General features: G+C 38.0%; 1 protein-coding gene across 2 annotated transcripts in view; it reads right to left on the reverse strand.

Moving 5' to 3' along the window:
• The window catches only part of vps13b (vacuolar protein sorting 13 homolog B), a 508,026-nt gene that overhangs the window by 253,246 nt on the left and 230,652 nt on the right, over nt 1-24,128 (reverse strand). For both annotated transcript variants that reach the window (XM_002934409.5, XM_012965216.3), the window contains exon 23: nt 14,713-14,947. In XM_002934409.5, the coding sequence (XP_002934455.3) occupies nt 14,713-14,947 (235 nt within the window). The remainder of the gene's footprint in view (nt 1-14,712; nt 14,948-24,128) is intronic.

Genomic DNA, 24,128 nt, shown 5'->3' on the forward strand with positions numbered 1-24,128 from the left:
TACTGTTGACAGGTTAAGGATCATCCAAGAATAGCTGTACAGTGTAGGGATGTGTCACTGGCAACTCTGCAGAACTACAATTAGGGTTGACACCGGCCCGGTTTTTACTCAGACAACATTGTTTTAGGAAGGGCTGTCTGGGCCAAAACTGCCTGCTTGGTCAAAATTAGGAAAGCCCCACCCCTGTGATGTCACCGACCTGCCCCCTCCCCACGCCCTGTGTTGTCATTGCTGCCCCCTGCCCAGAGTAAGGGTGGCAACCCTACTACAAATCCTTGCTAAAAAACTAAAACCCAGAACCCAGAAGAACAGCTATTGAAGGGGAACTCAACCCAAACAAAACTTAGGTTTTTTAAAAAGTAAACATAATTTCAAGCAACTTTGCAATATACATTAATTAAAACATATGCAGCCTTTTAATGATTTTTAACGCAATATTACTGTTTGGAATAGTTACTTAAGCCTGACCCCCTGTTCTCCTGCTGATCTGGCTGACTACTTTGAGACTCAAATAAAATGTAAAAGTTGTCGACTGTCCTCAGCCTGCATCGTCCAAATCCCACAATTCCCTGCACACGTGATATAAGGAAAGGAACATTGTAGTGCAATGCATTGTGGGTTATGTAGTTCCTGCATGCTGTCTGTAAGCTGTGAAGAAGTTGTTTGTAACATCAATGTTTTAGTCCCTCCTCCCCTGCCAGGATTGCAAATGATGCAGAAAGAGAAGAACGGTTTTGCTGCTGGATTTCCGCATATAAAATGTTTTTTATTCCTACTTTTTGAAGGAACAGATTACAGTGATAGGTATTATTAGAGGTTTCTGTGTTGTGTGGGGCTCTTTAACACATTCTAGTTAGGAAGCCGGAGTTCCCCTTAAATCATATGAGGAGAAAACTCTTACTGTAACTGAGTAATCTTTACAAAACAAGTTTAACTGAGACAACAAAGCATCTTTACAACGATGTCTATAATATTTTGCTTTCTCCAGTATATAACCAGGAGTCTGTATCAAAGGCAGAACAGGTTTGGAAGTGTAATTAAATCATGATGGTGCAGCAGAGAAATTAGCGTACCTAACTAAACCAAGCCCACAGTTCACGGAATCTTGTCAGAGCGCAATGATCAATCCTGACATGCCATATTATAAATTTGCATATCAAATGTTTTCATTGTGTATGTTTCTAATCCACAGGAGCTCTAACCACTAAACTTCAATGTCTGTAACATCAAACACCCGCCTTGTCACTACTAATCCACTTTCCCAGACTTGGTGGAAAAATAAATAAATAAATGTTTGGCAATATAAGGAGCTTCAAATTAGCTTGGAACTGTGTCTGTTTATTGGAAGGCATATTTTATTTTGGAGGATATTTTTCAAGATGATGTTTACTTACCAGTGCTTGAAAATATAAGTACAGATCACAGTCCATTATTAATATTATGCTTTATTTACAGTGTATAGTTCTTTATAGAGATCATTTATAATTTTTCACATCAGCCCCTACTATGGTTGCCACCAGGCCAGTATTTCACCATCCTGGCCAGTAAAATCGATGCTTGATGCCAATGTTTTTTAGAAAGGTGGGTATTCTAATCTAAGGTCCTTCTCCAACACACACTCAGGTTCCATTTATCAGCAGCCAATAAACCATACAAACTCTGTGCCGATATTCCCCTAGGGCCACTGTGCTGATGGCCTTATCCATGTAATGGGCTCTATTATCTATTGGGTGCCAATGTCTGGAGGGAGGGGTACTATAAAGCTTCGCACATTTACACTCATACACAGAGAATAATTACATTTAGAGAGACTTAAGCTCCCCACTACAACTAACAGCATTGGCAGTTAAGGGATGCTCAGAGTTACAATGCAAATGAAAAGCTGCAGATTGGATATTCCTGACATGGGCAGAAATAGCAGGAGGTGGGGGGGAGAGAAATGAGGCAAACAGAATAACAAAATAACAGCATTTCCCTAAATGTTTATTTCAGGAAAGAAAACTGATTATGAAACAGCATGAAACATCGGATAATCAAAATATCAATTAGTCTCCAAACGTTTTCCCTAATAAAGGTAAATTCATGTTCATTTTTCTTTTGAACAGTAGGGAAATAATCATTTCTAACCTGAGAAGGAACATCCAAAAATAATATTTGGAAATTGTAATTTTTTTTGTATGAACTGAATTTTTCTGAAACAACCTGGAGTCAGTCTAGAAATATATTTATGCTTTTCTACAGGTCATGAAACTCTCATGTGACTTTTAATATACTCCTGTTTTACAACAGTGGGTACATTATTTATTTTAACATACACATTTCAGCGGGTCATAAGCTCCAATTATAACTGATGACATTACTAAGCCCCGTTTATATAGGATAGGATATTCATGGATCTGTATTATGATAATATACCTATTATTCCCCTGGAAACTTCAGTCTTTTTCTGTATTTCCAAATATAAGTTACAAATATGGAGAAATATTATTTTTCACCAGTGCCCTGGAACTTGTTGTGGCCAAACAGCGAAACCTGAACACGGCAGAGATTGACCCAAAGCAAAGATTCACAGAGGAGGGTCAAACAGAATCATGGTCATAACAGTCTAGGAGTCAAGGGAGGCAGCAAACAACAGGCACATAAGAAGGAGGGGAATGCATGCTTACATCATGGTGTTGTTGGGGTTAGGGTTGCACCCCTTTAGAAGAAAGTTACCGGCTAACAGGGAGATGGTATCAAAGGGGGCGGGATGATAATGAAAGAAAGGCAGAGCTATGACATCAAAGGGGGCTCCAGAAGGATTGTGGAAGAGAAAAACTGTGGGTTTCTGCAAGATTCAGGGGGGCCAGGGGCTGAACGTAAGCATATTACAAATTTACCAGCTATTACAATGCCAGTAAATTGGTAATATACACCCCGGCCTTTGCAGGTATTTTACCAGCTAAGCTAGTAAAATGCCAGCCAGGTGGCAACATTAGGTGCCGTGCATCATTCTGCCACAATATGCAAAATACGTATGTGCCTGATCCATGGGAGCGCCTTGACGCCCACAAAGACCCAGGCACCAGCCTTCCAGACCTCCTGACACGTTTCCATGATATAAGCAGTTTTGTACTGCCGGTATTATGATTTCAAACAGGTAGCATGCTGGCCAGGCAGTAGAGGGTTAATAGACTGATATTGGGAGCATTTCCACAAACCGCTCTGCACAGTTCCCTCACTCCTAGTCAGTTTGTCAGCTGTCAGATTTAAAGTCTACAGAGCTGTATAGGTGTGAGTGAACTGTGCAAAAAAGAGTCCAGATGTAAGTACCTTAACCCTCTGATGGCCGGCCAACGCAGGAGTGCAGAGCTGCTGTTAAAACTCATGATCCTAGCTGTTTATAATTGCTGATATCATGCAAATATAAGAGTAAAAAAAATTGATGTAAGCTGCAAAAATCATCAGTTTACACTCATTGCCTTTGAGGTATTTCCCCTTTAATTTGTGCACAGAAATATCAGTAAGTCCTGAAGCCCTTTAAATGCCAAAGTGACTTTTTCCTCAGGATAATGCTGTGAATGGAAACTCAGAAGAATGTCACATGTACGCGTGTAAGCGTGCATACTTACAGAGCGGCTGATTAACGCACTGCATGGTGTATGATTATTGTCTTTAGTCTGAGCATTAGCCTAGATAAACAGATACATATGGTGGGTGTCTGTATAAACAAAAAATGGTTTTGATGGAACTGCTAAATATGACATCAAGGCAAAGCTATAATACATAAATCATTATTAAACATAAAAGGGATTCACAGGATCGCGTAACTAAGCCCAATTCATGGGAGGATTTAACGTACTCTGGGTTAATTTTATTAGCCTTACGCATGGATGGCATTAGCTGGAGCATGCAAGGCAAAGGGAGGGTAAGAAGTCAATGCCCTACCCCATCGCTCATACTGAGTATATTTGTAGATGGCTTTTTATACACACTTAGCCTAGCACATGTGCCTTGGGTAGTTTAGCTCCATGAGTTGTGCTGCAAATGATCTGCATTAAAATCATGGCATGTTCTGCCTGTCCAAATGGGCACTACGCCTAATGGAAATAAGCCTGCCAGTCTCTGCCAGATGGCTTAGCTTTTATACCACAATTGTTCTTAGTAAATGTTGGGCATTTGTGCATGTTGCCATACCCTTGGACACAGTAGGAGTTTTTCCTACTAACCTTCCTGCTGGATGGGCACCAACTATTCATCAACATTAGAATTAGGGAAAGTATCTTATTTACCTATTTAAAGAACATTTATTATTGCAATAAAATAATTAAATGCACTTATACCAGATATTCCTGTTATCTGTTCCACCTCAACCATATATAAAATAATCATTTATTTTCCCCAGGGTGCAAGGGCCAGGGGGTACAAGAGAGGCAATGCAGAAAGAGCACAATGTAGAATTTGCAATGTACAGAAAAGAGTAAAAATGCAGCCTATGAACTGGGAATCATTTATAATTACTGGGCAAGGTTGCACCTGGGCAGTAACCCAAGGCAACCAATCAGATGATTGCTTTCAGTGTCCAACCTGCAGCTGGCTGAAAAACACTAATCCCTCATTGGTTGCTATGGGTTACTGCCCAGGTGCGACCTTGCCCAGTGTTTATAAATGGGCTCCAGTCTTCTGTTTTGTAAATGACCCCTATAATATTCCATATTTATATATAAAATACCACCATCTTATCTGACAATGCTTACCACATATATTATGCCCTTGTAAAACTACGGCAAAATGCTTCCATAGTAGTGCCAGTTGTATGTATAATGATGTCAGAACTCATACAATACAGGCATGGGGTCCGTTAATCGGAAACCTGTTATCTAGTTCCCAATTACAGAAAGGCCATCTCGCATAGAGCGCATTTTGAGAAAATAATACAGGTATAGGACCCATTATCCAGAATGCTCGGGACCAAGGGTATTCCGGATAAGGGGTCTTTCCGTAATTTGGATCTCCATACCTTAAGTCTGCTAAAAAATCAATAAAACATTAATTAAACCCAATAGGGTGTTTTGCATCCAATAAGGATTGATTATATCTTAGTTGGGATCAATTACAAGGTACTGTTTTATTATTACAGAGAAAAAGGAAATCAGTTTTAAAATTCTGAATTATTTGATTAAAATGGAGTCTATGGGAGACGGGCTTTCCGTAATTCGGAGCTTTCTGGATAACGGGTTTCCGGATAAGGGATCCGATACCTGTACTACATTTTAAAAATGATTTCCTTTCTCTCTGTAATAATAAAACAGTACCTTGTACTTGATCCCAACTAAGATATAATTAATCCTTATTGGGGGCAGAACAGTCCTTTTGGGTTTATTTAATGGTTAAATGATTCCCTTTTCTCTGTAATAATAAAACAGTACCTGTACTTGATCCCAACTAAGATATAATTACCCCTTATTGGGGGCAGAACAGCCCTATTGGGTTTATTTAATGGTTAAATGATTCCCTTTTCTCTGTAATAATAAAACAGTACCTGTACTTGATCCCAACTAAGATATAATTACCCCTTATTGGGGGCAGAACAGCCTTATTGGGTTTATTTAATGGTTAAATGATTCCCTTTTCTCTGTAATAATAAAACAGTACCTGTACTTGATCCCAACTAAGATATAAGTAATCCTTATTGGAGGCGAAACAAGCCTATTGGGTTTATTTAATGTTTAAATTATTTTTGTTAGTAGACTAAAGGCCCCCATACACGGGCCGATAGAAGCTGCCGATATCGGTCCCTTGGACCGATTCGGCAGCTAATCAGCCCGTGTATGGGCAGAAACGAGCGGCCTGGCCGACTGATATCTGGCCTGAAATTGGCCAGATATCGATCGGCCAGGTTAGAAAATCTGGTCGGATCGGGGACCGCATCGGCTCGTTGATGCGGTCCCTGAACCGACTGCCCATGGCCGCAAATGTAATCCGATCGTTTGGCCTCAGGGCCAAACGATCGGATTATTTTTTTTTTTAAAGCAACTTCCTACCCGATATCGCCCACCCGTAGGTGGGGATATCGGGTAAACATCCGCTCGCTTGGCGACATCGCCAAGCGAGCGGATCTTATAGTGTATGGGGACCTTTACAGTATGGTGATCCAACAGATCTTATACCAGTACCAACTTTATCTATATTACATCCTGAACAGAAAAGCTAAAGTCCTGTAAATTGCAAAAGATATAGGACAGTACACGGAATTCCCACAAAACAGGCAGGGCACACAAGGCAAGTGCAATCAGGGTGGAAGCCTTGCAGGGCTAGTCCTGAAATGTTGCACTTGACGTATTAAACTTGCAATGGTTTCACCCTGCTTGCACTTGCTCTGTGCTAAAGAGAAACCACTGAGGAGTGACTGATCCCTCCAAAATTAAGCAGTGGGTCTACATTTAGTTTTGTAAAGCAAGGCTGTGCTGAGGTTTTGGGCAGTAGGTATAGTAAGTAAATAATTTGCCAACTTCATGCAGTACCCCTGTTACCCCTGAGCTCATTAGTTAGCGGTGGATTACTCCAAGGCCATTCATAATGAATTCAGAGTGATACCTACAGGCTGACAGTCAGATTGTGGCAGCTACCATTGGCTCCACTGAAACCAATGAAAAATGCTTTTCTGTACTGACCCAGTTGGGCACTGGGTGGGAAGATATACGTTAACCAATTGAAGGGTTAATGAAAAAAAAAAACAGCAAATGGAAAAAATGTATTGTGGTATATCTACATCTGATAGAAATTCACTAAATTCATTACTGCAGCAGTGGTCTCCTTGGACTAAGATTATAGGCATTGGTAAACTGGCTTATTAACCAATGGAGACAACATATTTTTGGAAAAGCAAAACATATTGAAGGGTTTTAAGAAAGAAGAATAGGTTTTTTTTCTAATATAAAAAGGAGCATATCCCATCATAAATGTGCTTTTGATTTACAGAGAAAGAGAAGCAAAATACTTGTAGGGAGTGGAATGTAAATTGCTTGCAATCACTGTCATGCATGGAGCAAAACAATGTAAGATGGGGTTTTTCGTATTAGCATATGCTGCGGTGAACAAATATGCATTTGCCTACTAACTCACAACAGTAACAAGAGGCGTGACGCCACTGCTAAATAAGGTTATTTACTGGAGAAAAGCACATTTCCTTTGAGTGATAATATACTCTATTTATAAGCAGGGTTACACATCCTTTATTGTATTGAGTCAGAGTGTATTCCATGCATAAGCTGCCAATAATAAATGATGTGCTTCTACTGGCATACAGGGATATGTCTAATATGAGGCAAACACTATGGCAACTCCAACTAAAGTCTCTAGAAGTACAATTGACATTCCAAGTATAAACCCATTTTGCATCTTAACATTTTGTTATATAATTAAGGAGTATTTCACCTTTCAGTTAACTTTTACTACATTACAGAATTGCCTTTTCTTAGCAACTCTTTAATTGGTCTTTTGATTAGTTTTTGGATTATTTGTCTTGGTCTACTTCTTCTGTCTCCTTGTTGCTGTGACCCCAGTAGTGAAAATCTACTGTATGTATAACTTTATATATAAAGCGCCACAGCACTGTACAATCTTACAAAATTACACACTGCTCTCTGAGGGTAACATTTAACTATCATAGTTACTTTCTATTACTTTCCTTTCTATTGGGACCATTTCCTATTCATATTTCAGTTTCTCATTCCAACCACTGCCTTGTTGCTGGGTAAATTTGACCTTAGCAACCAGAAAGCTGCAGAAATTCCAAACTGGAGAGCTGCTGAACAAAAAGCTAAATACTTTGAAAATTATACAGTTAACTGTAGTTAATTACTTCAAATACAAAAAAATAAAGACCAGTAGGGAACTGCCTCCAAATAGCACTGTCTACGTCACACTAGAGGGTTCATTTAGAGATGATTGCTACATTACATTGCTAAAATAACCCAAACCCCCTATCTCCCACTGGTCCTATAGCCTAGACCCCATCCAAACAGAAGATCATATCATTGTAAAGATTGTAGCTCTTGCATTAAAACAGTAAGTTTGTATGTGTTTATTTCTTTCAGGGCTGGAGTTTAGAATGTTGGGGTTTCCAAGAGCAGGTGGGAATGATACAAATCACTGATGCCCAACCTGCTGCCCTCCATTTGTTTTTGATCTACAACCCCCAGCATCCATGACATATATAAAATATAATTTACAAATGTTACCCAATTTATATAATTTTCTACATTATTCCTACAAAGGGACCCAAGCAAATACTCTCTCTTCTGTTCTGTACAACTGGCCCTGACCTTTCTTTCTCTACCCATCTAATGTGTTTATTCTGACCAACAGATTTAAGTTTTGTTTTGTTATGTTTTTATGAAAAATACGTTTTATTCCTTGTGTTTAAGTTTGTAGAGTAAAAGTTTGTATAAGTAAAAGGAAAAGGGTAAATATATGAAATGAACCTCATGACAGACATCCACATGTACTCACAGCAAGAATAAAAATCACCTTGAATGATTTAAAACTTGTCCCATAATTGTCTCAATAAGGGAGAGTTCCGGCATGAGAGAACGGCGTCAGCTACATTAAAGAATTGAAAATATCAGGATTATGTGAACATTTGGTTGGCATTATTCCCAGTGCATAAACCGCTATAAAAATAAACTTTTTATAAAAGGATTTATCCTATGGTAACAAGGGGAAGTTTCTTCCTTTATACAGAAGATCAAGTTCACTGATTGGGAATCAGATGAAATGATTAGCTACTATTTTCCTATCGGCCGCTCATCTCGCGGAACTCTTTCAGTGCCTCGAGACTTAACTAGAAAGACAGTGCGGCCTTGTTACAATCATGTTTCAAAGAGAAACAGGCCCGAGTCCTGACTTCTGGGTGTGAAAAGAAACAAATTTTCTCATATGTGATTTTAATACTTAAGGTTGCTTTGATGTTTCTGGTAAAAAGAATAAAGGGACACAAGGAATTCAGAGCACTTTATACAGGATGTGAAGATATGATAGGTAATTGGAAACATAATAATGTCACCTGGAAGTTGAATGGTCACAGGCAACGTAGATCCCCCCACCCCCATTTTAAAACATGTGTGCCAGGGAAAATCTAGAATGTTGGTGAAAGCAAAAAACAGTATTTATGTGGTCATAAAAATACAGGGGCCCCTGAACCAGCTGGCATTGTACAAAACAGTGTAAGATGCATTTAGTTCCCCCATGTTTAGGCTGGCCATTTAGCCTCTCTCTTTACAGACCTGGCACCTGATTGCTACATGGACAGAACCAAAAACGATCTTCTTCCCTAATTAGCCAATTATAATATGCTTGATTAACCATGATATCAGAAAACCAACTTTATTAAATATAAGGACTATGGGATAGAGGGGTATATTTATTGCTCTCCCCTAGCTAATTGCATTGTGTGCTGATGGATGCTAGAGGGCCTTTAAGTTATTAAAAGCACATCATCTTGTAGACAATAGGAAGTAAGCACTCATGGATAATTGGTGTCCAAAGTTGGTCCAAAGTTTATTTGTATTTTTTTTAATGTAGCCTAATAACAAAAACATTTTTTCATATATTGGCCTATTTGTACCAGCGAATCAGCAGCCCTATAACACTAATTATCCAGGGCTTCAAAGTTGTCCCCCAGCAGCTCCTCATCTATCTTTTGATCTTATTAAGCCATCTTTTGTGTCAGTGGCACTGCACATGCTCAGTGTGCTTTTGTTGACAAGTAAAATGTAGAGGTCATGGGTAATCATCAAAATATTAGCTGAAAGTGAGGTTATATCTGTCATTGAAGCTGATGCTGCAAGGCTGCTTTTTAGTAAATTCTGATGCAGAGGGAACTGGTTTCTGTGCCGTCATGTAGTGTGAACCTGAATAAATTACTAATAAGCATCTTCTATCATTACTTATTGTGTATACTATATTTGTGATTGCAAAGCGCAGATAACTGACAGCAGCCCAGAGATGTGCTGTGGATCAGTAGTGTAGAAGATGGGGAGCTAATGGGGCAGATCTTCATGGCTAAAGAGTGGTGGCCTTGGTATGAAATAGACGACCAAAACAAAAGGTGTAGAATTTAACCTAATTCTTTAGTTTAGCCATTAAAAAGTTTACATTTATACATGGAACTGAATGCCTATTCTAAGCACCCATTGCTATTTCAGTATGCTAGTTAACTCTCCCTCAAATTTAATTATAGAGTCAAAAATGTCTGACTGTTCTACTCTGTTAATCAGAGATTTCTCATCTTTCTACAAATCAGACACAAAAAAACTCTTAACACTTCTTTACTTAGTGTCCGGTTCTTCAACAAGTTCTCCAGAACCAAACATGATCATCCAGAATGACACTTATCAGAAATCAATGGAATGGAAATCAATGAGATGAAATATGAGATCTGGTGAAAAATTAGGCGTTACTTTAGGTTAATTAATCCAATCCCTAAAACTGTATTTTGTATATCTTTTATGGAGCAATCATGATATACTGTATCCGGGGGATTAGATCTCTCTTCTCTGAAGTCATCTGCGCTAGAATCATATGTCACAGTTAAACTGGTTTCTGATCTTGACCTTTTTTGGGATTACTTAATTCCTTGTGCATGATCCTTCAAATTCAATTTATCACATCTGGAATCTGGAAAATTTTAAGCTTCCTTAAATTATTCCATGCCTTTTCTTCCTTTCTAAACATCCCTTGCTACTTTCCAAAAGCCAAGTGGTTTCCTATTGCTTTTCACACTTGAAGTAGGTCTTTTATTGTCTTAAAGCTTAGGGGACACAATGCTCTCCTGGTGTTTGTGTAAGCACGTGTGTGTGTGTGTTACATCCAGTATTCTGATAACAATCCATCTAGTGAAAGAATTTTTCTCAATTCTGCCATGGACCTGAATATGGGCAATGGTAATGTCAGTTTTATTATTATTATGATTTGATATACAGAAATAACAGAATTCTGCTGAGTAGGCTGGTATAATAACTAGTGTTTGTGGGCAGAACATTTGCTTCCATGGTGCCTAACATGCACTGTACAAGCAAGAAATATAAAAGGAACAGAACGCTTCCCTCACAGGGACTTACATTGTCAGGAAACTAGAGAATTAATTAAACACAGAAAAGAATAGAAAGATAAATTGGTTTAGGGAATAGGCTGTGAAGAGATGAGTTTCAGTAGGGCATTTTAATGAAAATGGGAAAATCAATGTCTCAAGAATAGAGTAGGGCAGAAAAAAACTGTATGTGGCAGGGTAGTTTTAAGGCAGAGACAATATTTGCCCTCTGCCCACTGCAGGTGCCCCTTGGGAAAGATGAGGATTAAAGCTCAATATGGTCTATAGACCATAAATGTCCAACCTATGGCCCTCCAGTAATGCAAACATCCCACCACCTAGGGCTGGGATTAGTATTTCAACAATGTCTGGAAGGTCACAGTATGACATTCATTACTTAGTCTCAGATTGGGGGCCTAGTGTTCCTGCAACATCCGGATTCCTACATCCAAGCCCAATATGAACAATGGCACAGACATGTTTTTTTCCCCATATTTTTCCTAAGAGACAAACTGTGGAGAGCAATATTCTATGGAATGCTATCAAACCACTTCTATTACGAATAACAGAAACAGAGAATCGGAAAAAAACATATACACTGGCACAACAAGGCTGTTACAAGTGGGATAAACCCTGCATAACTTGCAGTCAGCCAGAAAACACAAATCTAAGCATTTTCAGGCACTGGTTATTTACATTTGCCATCAGCCCTGCAGTTCCCATTAACTGTACCTGTGACCATTTCCCAGCTGCAGCTGATTTAAAATTCCCATTTATTAATTTATTTAATTTAAAGGTGAGGTGACGGAAGTTAAAAATTCAAAAACAGGTGGAAGACCACATGTTGAACATTTTGAATGAGGACAGACTTTGAAGGACAGGGCATTTAAATATGTACAACAGGACTGTGGAGCATTTTGGTATACTTTTGCTAAAATCTATATATCCTTTCTGGACATTCTGGTGAAATTGGCCTTTAATTTGCAATTTTGTCCCATGTGTATATTTTTGTATGTGAATGTGATGACAATAAGAGTTTGACTTGACTTCATAATAAGGGCCACATTTTCTGTACAGTGCTGTCCAACTGGGTGCAGTTTAAAAAGGGGGTGTGGTCAAAACTAGCTTCCATTATCAGGCCTCCACCATGTATGCCAGAAAAATTCCAGCCCTCGGTACCACAGAAGTTGAACTGCCCTATAATATGAGTCAACCCTTCTTTTGGAGAGACCACTTGAAGTACCTCGTGGATAAAACAAAGTGCCCTACTAAATAAATCTCCATTGTTTCATGGTTTATAAACCATCCCGCTTCTTGGCTAACAAAATGCATTCTTGCAATGGAGTGACAGCTCTATATGACAAAACATATGTTGCTTCCGGAACAATGCAAGTTACTGTACAGCGTTTATTTCCATTCCAACCTTTGATGAAACCAAACTTCCCGTCCCATCCAGATTTTTATTAATTCCATTTACTCAAGATTCCATCTTCTTCCACTTCTTTTAATTCAGATCAGAATCCAGTAGCATGACATTTACTTAAATTACAGCAGCGAAGGCTTTTCCTGTGCTGGAAAAATATATGTTGTTCCATATCCTTGACTTGAAATTCTTAAAGTTTCTGCATGAAATCCCTGAAGAAGTACTAAATGATTCATTTATTGACTTTCAGTAGTATTCCTTTTTTTTTTACTTTTTAAATGAAGTCAGTTCTTTGTATGTAGAAAGCATTGGCTCTGTGGTACAGTGTGCATTTCCATGACATGCGGAAGTCTTGAAAAATCTATTTTGTCAGTTTACAAAATGGATCTACTTGTTTGTGACGCCCGGCTGTTTGTTTAGGAAGCCTTTGATAAATGTCAGTGGTGTCTTATGATAGAGTGGTTTAAATGCACTAAAATGGTGTTAAGCTACAGTTTCCTGTGGCTGAAATGGAGTAATAAATATCCAATGGATGTGAAAGTGAAAGGTGTATAGATGTGGCAGTCTCTAATGTTATTAATGGCTTATTTTAAAACAGCAAATCTAAAAGGCCTCAACTGGACCTGAGGAAATACAAAGCTGAGTTTTGTTATGTTAAACAGCTTATTAAGCACAGAAACGTTTATTAATTAAGGACATTAAAAACAGCTAATAGTCCACCACAGTCTGCATTCTCTCGTGTGAGGGGAGCTTTCATTCAGTCTGAAAAACATGAATTGATGTGTTGACAAACTTGCCAACCTTCACATACAGTGACATTTGTGTAATTCAAGACAGAGTGATCTGCTCCATTTTATTTTTCTGTGTGCAGGCCAAAAAATGAGGAGCTGAAGTCTTGGGCACATTGTGCCTTTTGGCTCTATACCTACAGTATAAAATCAGGATATACTGATAGACTGGTAGTCTCCTATGTAAATTAGGGTGCTTTCTACCCTTCATTAAAATAGTGTTTCTATTTCTGCAGTTGAAGAGACATAAGCAGTGGTTCATCAGGTAGTAAGGTTTGGCTGGAACCTAGGGCATTCTCTGTCAATGAAAAGCAGTAATGCTTAGTACAGCCAGTTCTCTAAGAAGTATTAGGATGTTTGGGGTCTCTATTCCCTCTGAAAGGCTTAGGATACTGTTCTGCCGCAAAGCCCTTGAGATTTATTTTTGAGCACTCACAGATTCTGAAGATGCTGCCATAGAAAAGAGCATATATAGTGTAGGTTCCAGCTGGGTCACTTCAGCAGAAGATAGAAGAAAGTCTCACTGTGCTTTGCTTTGCTTGTACATCTGGGTGCCATTTTGGCTCTGAGGTCTCATGTTATTACTCAGTTTGGCTGTGGGATCTGTGTTTTTGTTCTTATTGCCACCCATATAATTTTGGAGAGATGATTGGTCTGGTGTAGGGTAATTGCATCTCAGATAAATGTATTAAAAGAGAAGGAAAGGCCAATTAAGTCTTAATCTCAAGCTGCAGCCATACCTTCAGTTCTCGCAATAGTGCCCTTAAATTGCCCCATATTTCGCCTGTTCAGATGATCAGAAGCCTCATAGGAAAAAAAAAAACGCTGAGTTCTGTAAAGAAAATTCCCAAAATGCACCAAGAGCTCTGTACATGCGCAGTTTGTAAGACTATGAGATCACACATTCCTAAAGGGGAGGGGGGGGAGTACTTAGCATTCTTGAAGGAGGGGGGGAGCAGGAGAGAGGAGAGAGCTGCGCAGATTCTGGCACAGGAAAAAAGGAGACAAGAAATCCTGTGTTTCTTTTGATGGAGGGCTCAGTGCAGCATTTCTGTAAGTGCTTATGGCTGTATTTACAAAGACCTTTCTGATAAAGCTTACTTAGTTTTTACCTTTCCTTCTCCTTTAAAGATTGTGGTGCTGAAGACAGAGGTCTTAAAGCACCAAGCAGCAGATCACAGCCTTAATATTCACATTTAATTTGAATTTTGTGTTTTACAAGGTCTCTCACAGGGCCTCTGTACTGGTGGGTATTGCAGCAGCCAGTGGGACTGACACCGCTACCATTAATACCAACCTTGATGATAATAATATACACATTGAAACCTTGATTTTACTCCACTTCTTTGTAAGTTTTATGCATTTGTCTAGGCACAAAAAGTTATTCGCTATTTTCTCACAATGCAAATATCAAAATAAAAAAAACTTGCCTTCTTCCACTATAGGTCTTGGCACAATAAATGGAATCTCTTGAATTGGCTCCATGTATTTATGTCCGGCGCTCATTATCTTGATTTGTGGGAAGCAGGCGACAAGTGTACCCGGCATACAGGCCTGGCCATGATACCAACTTCTTACTGTCCCAGGGATATCGCTGGAGACAATGGTACTTGGGGATGGGAGGCTATCACTAGGGAAAAACACACAGCATGTCTGGATTTCCACCTGAAAATAAAAAAGAAGAAAATATTACTAAAATACTATTAAAAAAAGTACCATACTATAAAAAAGAACCATATGCTTAATGCAAACACAGATCAAAGTTTATCCCAGTACACATGCTCATTCCACGAATATACCAACCATATTCTAGTCCATAAGCCCAAAGTTTCATGGCTGTTAAACATACTTTTTGCCTGCTACAGTATACTTTTTTGTAATTTTGTTTGCTATACAAGGAACTTGAAGCTACTCCATGCTTGGTCCTTGCAAGGCAGATAATTAGATTACCAGTCCTGCACAACTGAGGGTAAAGGGAGGGAGTGTTGCATACTGGTAAACAAATTATCTACCTCAAAAGGACCAAACATGGAGCAGCTTCAGTTGGTCCGTCTGAGTGAAGAAATAACAAAAAACAAACACCAAAAAAAAAAAACAAACGTTTGTCGGAAGCTCTATTAATTATATTGCCCTTTTAATTTACACTTCAGTTATTTAAGATATATAAATATAAAAGAATGCTTCCATTTAAATGCACTCCCTGCAGAGCTGCAGTCAAATGCAACTTACCAGCACTGAGCAGAATTTCTTTGCTGAATAAAAACTTTCTGCCCCATTTGCTCAATAAAATAGGTTTAGGTTTCTTTATGAGAAATCAACGTCTATGTCCTTCAGCTTTCTCTAACTCTGACCAAGTGCATTTGAATAAATGATCCAAAAAATTGCTAACAAAAAAAAAATTCTAATAGAGTGCAAGAATTTCTCTTATTGTATAATAAAGATAATGTTTGGGGTGCAAACTAAAATCAGAACTGGCTGCACAGAATTCTGGGTTTTCAAGCACAAGTGCGAATAGTAGAACTTGTGGGGTCAGTGCCATAAATCATGATTTGATTCCAGTATGTATGTAGGATTATGTGTCATTAAGCTTCCTGTTACTGTACTGCTGTAACCCAAGAGAGACTGGAATCATATCTGGCCAATGGAATGCTGCATTTCCAAGCACAAGGGTGAATAACAGACAATGACAACAGCTTACTGTATGCCACTGCAAAAAAAGGAATGGTGATAATTTAGCAGAATGTATGACTGGCCAAAGCGACACAATATTGCTACTATCCGCTTCTGAGAAGCAGCAGATTCTTGGAAATGGCTCAAAGCCTGCAAATAAAATAATGCTGTTAATACTTCCCTATTTCATGTTTAAAGTGTTGAATAACATAAGAAATGCATTTGACATTTGTGTGCAGTAGAGCAGGTCCAGAAGAAACAGCCATATGCTCGGCGTGTAATGAAACAATCTATTCACCTTTCCACAACTCATTCCAAGGGAATATGATTGAGTTTGAATCCGCGCTGGCACAACAGGTGAGAAAATCAAACTTTTTGCAGTTCATTAAGCTTTATGCTGAGGGAATCCCAGCTGTCCAGCCGCAGCGCACTACTAGCAGGGGATAGCCGGCTGCAAATATCCGGCGATTAACACTTAAAGCATGGGAGAAATATTGATCCTGACATTCATGTGGCACAGTCTCTATACATAATCAAATGCTGGAGACAGTAAAAAAAAATATGGAAATGTTCATATGAAAAACCACGGGAGAGACTTTTCCACATCACTGTATCAATGTTACTCTAGATCCTGCCTGATTTTTTTAGGTTAAATGCTGCGGAAGTAATTACAATTTGAGTACCGTTGCATCACTTGGGGTTAAGAGAATGCACCAATGAGGGGAATACTGCTCCCTAGAAAAATGGATTAAAGTACCAAACCTTGTGATTCCCTAGAGCAGCAGCTTTAGGTTTAAGGCTTCACTTTGTGGCCAAATATTTGGTCAGGTCTACTGAGAATAAAGATAAATAGAAACTAGGGGTGCACAGAATCCCCGATTCAGTTTGGGTTTCAGCTGAATCCCGACTTTTTTTTTTTAAGGATTCGGTTTTGGACGAATCTGTGGTCCCAGATGAACCGAATCCGAACCCTAAGTACCAATTAGGCGATTTGTAACCCCTTCCAATCCTAATCAGCATATGCTAAATAGGATTCAGATTCGGTTCGGGATTCGGCCAAACCCTTCTGGGTGCGTTCGGCCGAACCCCAAAAAAGTGGGTTCGGTGCATCCTTAATAGAAACAATGAATTAACAGTCACTTTGCTACCGTTCAATGGATGGGCAAGACACTAGGGGGGTAATTTATCAAAATTTGTATTTGTGCAATTTTTGTATTTTGTTTTTATACTTCAAATACCCTTGAAAATTAAAAAGGTTTCTTTTTCATAAAAAAAATCTGAATACAAAAAAGCAATAGAATAAAACTGTGATTAAAAACTCAAATACCTTGAATCTGAATCACTATTGTTAGTGGCAAGATTGACCTTGCAAGCTTTCAGAGGTTGCATTAAAGTTTTTTGCAGTTGTTTCACTTAATAAATAGTGAAAATTCAAATAAAAAAATCTCTAATTTTAAGAAAAAAGACACACTAATGTTGCCATTCACTAATGCTTGGATTTTTTCCCCCCCAGTTTTGATTCTTGTTAGTCGAAGAACAAAAAGTTGCAAATTTTTCTAGATTTGCTGTGCGACAAAACGGCTAAAATTAGAATCAGACAATGTGCCAGCTAAAACTTGCTGAGATCATGCATTATTATTAACATTTATTTATAAAGCACCAACATATTCCGCAGCGCTGTACAATAAGTGGTTTTCATACATTGGACATACAGAGTAACATATAAAGCAATCAATAACCGATACAAGAGGTGAAGAGGGCCCTGCCCAAAAGAGCTTGTAGAAGTCAATGCAGATATCCCGCCCCCTTCCTGGAGGATCCTTCTTTGCAGTTTTGTGACTTTTCCGTGACTTTTTAGTAAATGTTAGATATTTCCTTGAAATGAGTTTATTCAAATTTTTAAAAAGAAAAAAATGAGAAATGTTAGAGTTTTAGTAAATCTGCCCCTAACTGTTTGGAGAGTTGCTACTGCAGAGGTTATATACAATATGGAAACCATTATTACATTAATGATATTGGTATTTTGTACTTTCCTGAGGATTTGTATTTCTTCAGACATAAGTTGTGAGGATATGGAGTCCCATTCTAGTCGGTCAGATAAATGCTTGAGGAGCACAGGGTAGATGTTACTGGCCAAGAATTCCAAAACAGCATGCAACTGGGACCCAAGCTAATTTTAAGTCCAAAGTCATAAAATGTCATCAGCTCATTGCTTTATACGTTTAAATCCAACACTAAGCTTAAAGTTATTATTTTAAAAAAACATCCATACGGCCACATCCAAATCCCCACCCTATACTTTATGAACATACGTGATTTCAAGACAACAGAATCTGGTTGTGTGAGGGCTCTGAAAAAAAGAAGTGAATAGCTAGCAGTAAGACAAGGTAGAGTTAAATACAAGCATGAGCATTTTAGAAAAGGCAGTTATTAGTAGCCATTTAATATCCAATGCTGGATCCCATAGATTGTTATCAGTTACATTCCACCATACTTCTCCTCCCCCCAGCCCAAAAATCCCACTTGCTACCTTCAGTCAAGAAAGAGAAATACTGGTACCTTCCTCCAGAAAAGATACTATATCATCACTATATGCATGGACCAATCAAGGCTCAAAGGGATAAAATTTATGAATGAGCCCCATTCCATACAATGTTATAGTGATCTCATACACAATGGCTTATGACAAAGGCAAATTCTACTGTTCAATAAACCATTTTTTTAAAAATACATTTTACAAAGACGAGCAGCAATCCGGCGAGGGTAATAAGCCCCCATGGAAGCACCATCGCCATGGAATGCCTCATTATAAATAATTTGAAAACCTGACAAACACAGGCTAAATGTGCATTCTCGATTAAACAATTCTGTGCATTTTTGCTTAGACAACCTGACAGGAATTCATTGCAGGAAAATACTGGAATTTTTGGAAAAATAAATATATTGTTTCACAAAGTCTCTGTTTGTATCTGGTGTTAGTGCTATTTGAGTCATGCGTTTAAGTTAATTACGCCTTTGATAAGTAGTTTATTGATCCAAGGTTGCAGAGCGTCTTTTATTTATCCTGGACCAGAAGCAGTTACGTATTGTTCCAGATGTAACGCATTGAGATTCCCAAAATGCACCAAGAATTAGTCACTTTATTCATTCTTTAAAGATTGGTTATTCTTCAGTTTCAAACAATTTGTGGTTCATTAAAGGGACAATATGCCCTTTTATTATTACAGGTTATGCTCAATTTATTTTTGCTTGAAAGACCAGTTATTTGTAACTGATACTCGTGAAAAACTTTTTTGCGTGTGGGGAGAAAGTCCTTTTTGTTGCAGTATTTTGCTTAGGTGCCCTCTCAGAGCTGTTGTATATAAAACTCACGCCCGCCGATTCCAAGAGCCATGGCCTTTGTTACAGCCAGGGCCATGATCCCTAGAAAGATAAAGCTGAATGTTCCGCTAAATATGGGAGAAAAGTAATCAACATTCAAATTTGACTTATTAATCACAATTCTAGGTTTTTGCATCAAAAATCAGGAATTCGAGTTTTCAAAAGTGCAAAAAAATGGCAAAGGTCAAATTAAAACATAAATGGGGAATGTAATATATGTCGCTAAGGGGAAAATATGGTTGCAATGGGACAAAATTTTAGCTTTGCAACTAATTTTGTATTTGCGCAACAGAAAAATACCATTTGCATGTCCTGCGATAGTAGGTTGTGAGTGTGGATTTTTTGGTTTGTGCAGGTGCATGGTAAATGTGATAGAACTTCTTAATAAAAAATTTGCGCTCACAATTACGCCATTTTAAAGCAGGTGTCAAACATCACGGAAACATTACGGAAAGCCTGCCTCCCATAGACTCCATTTTAATCCAATAATTCAGAATTTTAAAACTGATTTCCTTTTTCTCTGTAGAAATAAAACAGTACCTGTACTTGATCCCAACTAAGATATAATTAATCCTTATAGGGGGCAGAACAGCCCTATTGGGTTTATTTAATGGTTAAATGATTCCCTTTTCTCTGTAATAATAAAACAGTACCTGCACTTGATCCCAACTAAGATATAATTACCCCTTATTGGGGGCAGAACAGCCCTATTGGGTTTATTTAATGGTTAAATGATTCCCTTTTCTCTGTAATAATAAAACAGTACCTGTACTTGATCCCAACTAAGATATAATTAATCCTTATTGGATGCAAAACAATCCTATTGGGTTTAATTAATGTTTTATTGATTTTTTTGTAGACTTAAGGTATGGAGATACAAATTACGGAAAGACCCCTTATCCGGAATACCCTTGGTCCCGAGCATTCTGGATAATGGGTCCTATACCTGTATAATAAATGTTTAGTTAACAGTATTACATCGGGAGCAGCACTAAACATTCGCAAATAACACCATTTCTCACAGCGCTTGCGATTTTTATTAGCAAAATTCAAGCTAGTTTTCTTTTTTTTCATTCGAAAATTTGGGAGACTCATTAAAAATTAAGGGTAGAATGTGATTTCACTTTGTTCAAGGTGCTTTTTTTAATGTTTTAACATGATTTATTGAGCTTGCATGTTTTTACTAAATAAGCACACATTCGAGATTTTGACTTTTTCTTCCAAGTTGAATCAAATTCAGAGAAAACTTGAAAACGCGCAAATGTAATTTTTGATAAACCTCAAATCTGCCTCCCCAGCTTTTTGAGTTTTATAAATGCTGTAGATCCTTCCAAAATGTACATTATCATCAATTGAAATACCATTTTGGATTTTTTTCTATTCCAAAATTTTAAATAGTAAGGAAATGATGATAAGCTCTAGTGAGCAGGACTCTCTAAATTGTATTCTGTGACACTTCTTAGTAACTAATAGCATTATTGTAAAGAGCCACATAACTTGTAGCAGCTGTAGTTCTGGTATTGCAGGATGTCTACTCCAAACAACTGTTTCTTCCATGTCCATTGGGGAAGCTACTGTAGCCCATGACAGACAGGGAGGACTCCTTGCAGGCAGCTATAATGCAGTATTGTACAGACAGTGCTGCACAAAGATAGCTCCTATGTAACAGTCACCTAATGGGGGAAGGTGCAATGAAATGATTTCATTTCTGATAGGTTAGCAAAGAGTGGAGGGGGTGCATGATATGGATACCTATGAAAAATGATAAGTCTTGAGCAATGGAGTATTTATTAAACAATGTAAATGATTCCTCTATCCATGACGCACAAAGCAGACTCCTGTAATTGACAGTAACTTATGTGTGCTATCACTAATAAGGAATTCATGATGTCCGTGGGAGCTGGATACACTATTTCACACTATGGACCCTCTATAAACGTATAAATAAATGAAAATTGAGAATTTGTTTTAGACAGATAGATTTTTTTTCTCAAGACTTTTGCATGTCTGGCTTCCCAGGGGCACCATTACTCCAATTATTATTATTCCCAAATTGTGAGTCACTGATTGGAATGGATGTGCATAAACAGCCCCCTAAAGAGTGCAATGCCCCCCAGCACAAATATAGCCTAGCAGGCTCCCTCTCCCTTATAGTCCATGGTCTTTCCAAAATCGACGGCTCTCACTTGGAAAAAATTAGATTTAGACAGTGCTAAATGTAATAGGTGCCATATAGACTTATGGTAAAACTAAGAAGCAAGTAAATTACCTTGGCTGAAGCCCACCAGAAGATAGTCTGGTAATCTGGCAGGCCAGTCCGGCCCTGCACATCTTGCTCTAGCTATAAGGTTATCCTAAACAATTAATTAGCATTAAGCTCCAGATTGGCTCCACTGGGAGGGCGTTTGCTTTAGAGCTTTATGAAACCACTGCACTACAGTCTGTATTTAAGTTACCTCACCATAGCAATCATGTGTATGCTACTACTGAGATAAATAAGCTGAGATAGACCAATAAATAAATCTTCCAGCTAACTATGAATAACCACGTCAATATGTAACATTTATAGAAAGCTAAAGTGGATGAAAACTCGAAAAAAATTAATAAAAAGGGTGCATTGATGTTTTTAATTTTATATTTACTGCTTTTTATCTTTAATACAAAGGGAAAATAATTCTGCCTAGGCTTCATTTTAATGGGGAAAATTTTACAATAATTATTGCTATTTAGATGAACATTACAAATATGATTTTCTACAGTACAGTGACCCACTATGCTGACTAAAACATGGGACACCATTAAACAGCGTGCAGTCACTGGGCTATTGTCAAGTAATTAGTAACAATTAGCAAATAGCACAAGCAGCACTGTCTTTGGCCCTGTGCATGTTGCCTTATTGCACATTGCGAGTTTAATTCCATGTCTATTAATACAGCTTTAACATGGACTCATCCAGACATGAAAAGCTGTATAATAAAAATCCCAGCTGTCAATCATATATTGCCTGCCCCGCCTCACTTTCCATTCGGCACTCAGTTTCCCTCTCCCTCCTCACCATCTAATTGTGTAGCCAGTGCATGGGCATCAGGCGCCCCATTCTGGCACATAAACAAGATTTTGAGGTGATGCAAAGCTTGTCCACAAAATGGCACCTGTCTGCTTGCTGTGATTGTCACTTCCATGACTAAAGATTTAAATAATTTATATAGTGTAAGTGAAGTTTATTTTGCTTGATAAACACAATAGAAAAGAATTTGGAATTATTTCTTAGCGTGACAGGTCCTCTTTAAAAAGTAAAACTAACCATCAAAGTTAAAGTGATGTTGAAATACTTGTTAATGTCATAGGAGAAACACAATAGAATATCAATTTTTTTTCTAAACCAATTCTAACAATTTTGACTAATTATTGTGAACAAGTTATCCAAGCCAGATGGAATATACCTTTGGGTACTTTGAGAGCTTAGTTTGGATTTAACCAGGGCTCTATTTCTGGTTTGACCCACTTTCCTACAGTATAATAATTATGGACTGGAAATTGTGGATTCAATTCTGATATTTAAAAAGATATTATGGTCTCAGCCTGGCAATTATAGGGCAATAAGTTTGACATCCATGATGGACAAGTTATTTTAAGGGTTGTTAAGGGATCACATACAAGATTATGTTCTGGAAAATGGCATTATGAGCAGTAATCAGCATGGCTTTATAAAGGACAGGTCATGCCAAACCAATGTGATTGCTTTTAATGATGAGTATATCTAGTATAAATAAATTTAAAGCAACTGGACTTGTTTAAGTAATCATTGAAGACGTTTCACTACTCATCCGAGCAGCTTCTTCTGTTCTTCAGTTGAACTGAAGAAGCTGCTCGGATGAGTAGTGAAACGTCTTCAATGATTACTTAAACAAGTCCAGTTGCTTTAAATTTATTTATACTAGATATACCATGACCTGGATGAATAAATCTTCATAGACATATTTTAATGATGAGGTTAGTAAGAAGCTGGACAGTGGGGATGCAGTAGATATGATCTATTTGAATTTTGCCAAAACATTTGATACTGTGCCCCACAAATGACTGCTTTCTAAACTAAGTTTAGTTTGAGTTTGCAGATGACACAAAAGTCTGCAGCCCAATGAATTCCATCCAGGATGTGGCATCCTTGCAGCAAGATCTTGACAAACTGGCAATCTGGGCAGCTAAATGGCAGATGAGATTCAATATTGATAAAATACCAGTCTTTCTCTGTAATAGTAAAACAGTAGCTTGTGCATGATCCCAGCTAAAATATAATTATTCTGTTTTGAAGGCAAATCAATCCTATTGGTCCTATGTAATGTTTAAACAATTTTTAGCAGGCAAAGTATGTTTATCCAATTTACAGAACCCTTATCCAGAAAACACCAGGTCTAAAGCAAATAGATAACAGGTGCAATTGTATTTGGCTGTATATGTACAGTTTGTCTACAAGCAGCAGAAGTTCCAAATAGAGCACCATGTCCATATTTATTCATTTATATAGCTCCCCTCGTGGACTGATGTTTTGTTCTGAATTGTATTGTTATATTCAATCTGTATGTACTGTATATACACCAATTTATAGTACAGCACCGAGGTGCAGAATATGTCAACACTAAAATACATTTAAATAATTACTCAGGTAATTCCAAGGCCATTCCAGGAAATAAGGCCACCTTGGATGAAAAGCAAGTAAGTCAAGTGAGAATACTGCTGCATACATCATAATAAAAAGTTCATTTTAAGGTGAAATCTCTCTATATATTCATTATAG

Source organism: Xenopus tropicalis, chromosome 6 (genome assembly GCF_000004195.4).
Source record: "Xenopus tropicalis strain Nigerian chromosome 6, UCB_Xtro_10.0, whole genome shotgun sequence".
Lineage (NCBI taxonomy): Eukaryota > Metazoa > Chordata > Amphibia > Anura > Pipidae > Xenopus > Xenopus tropicalis.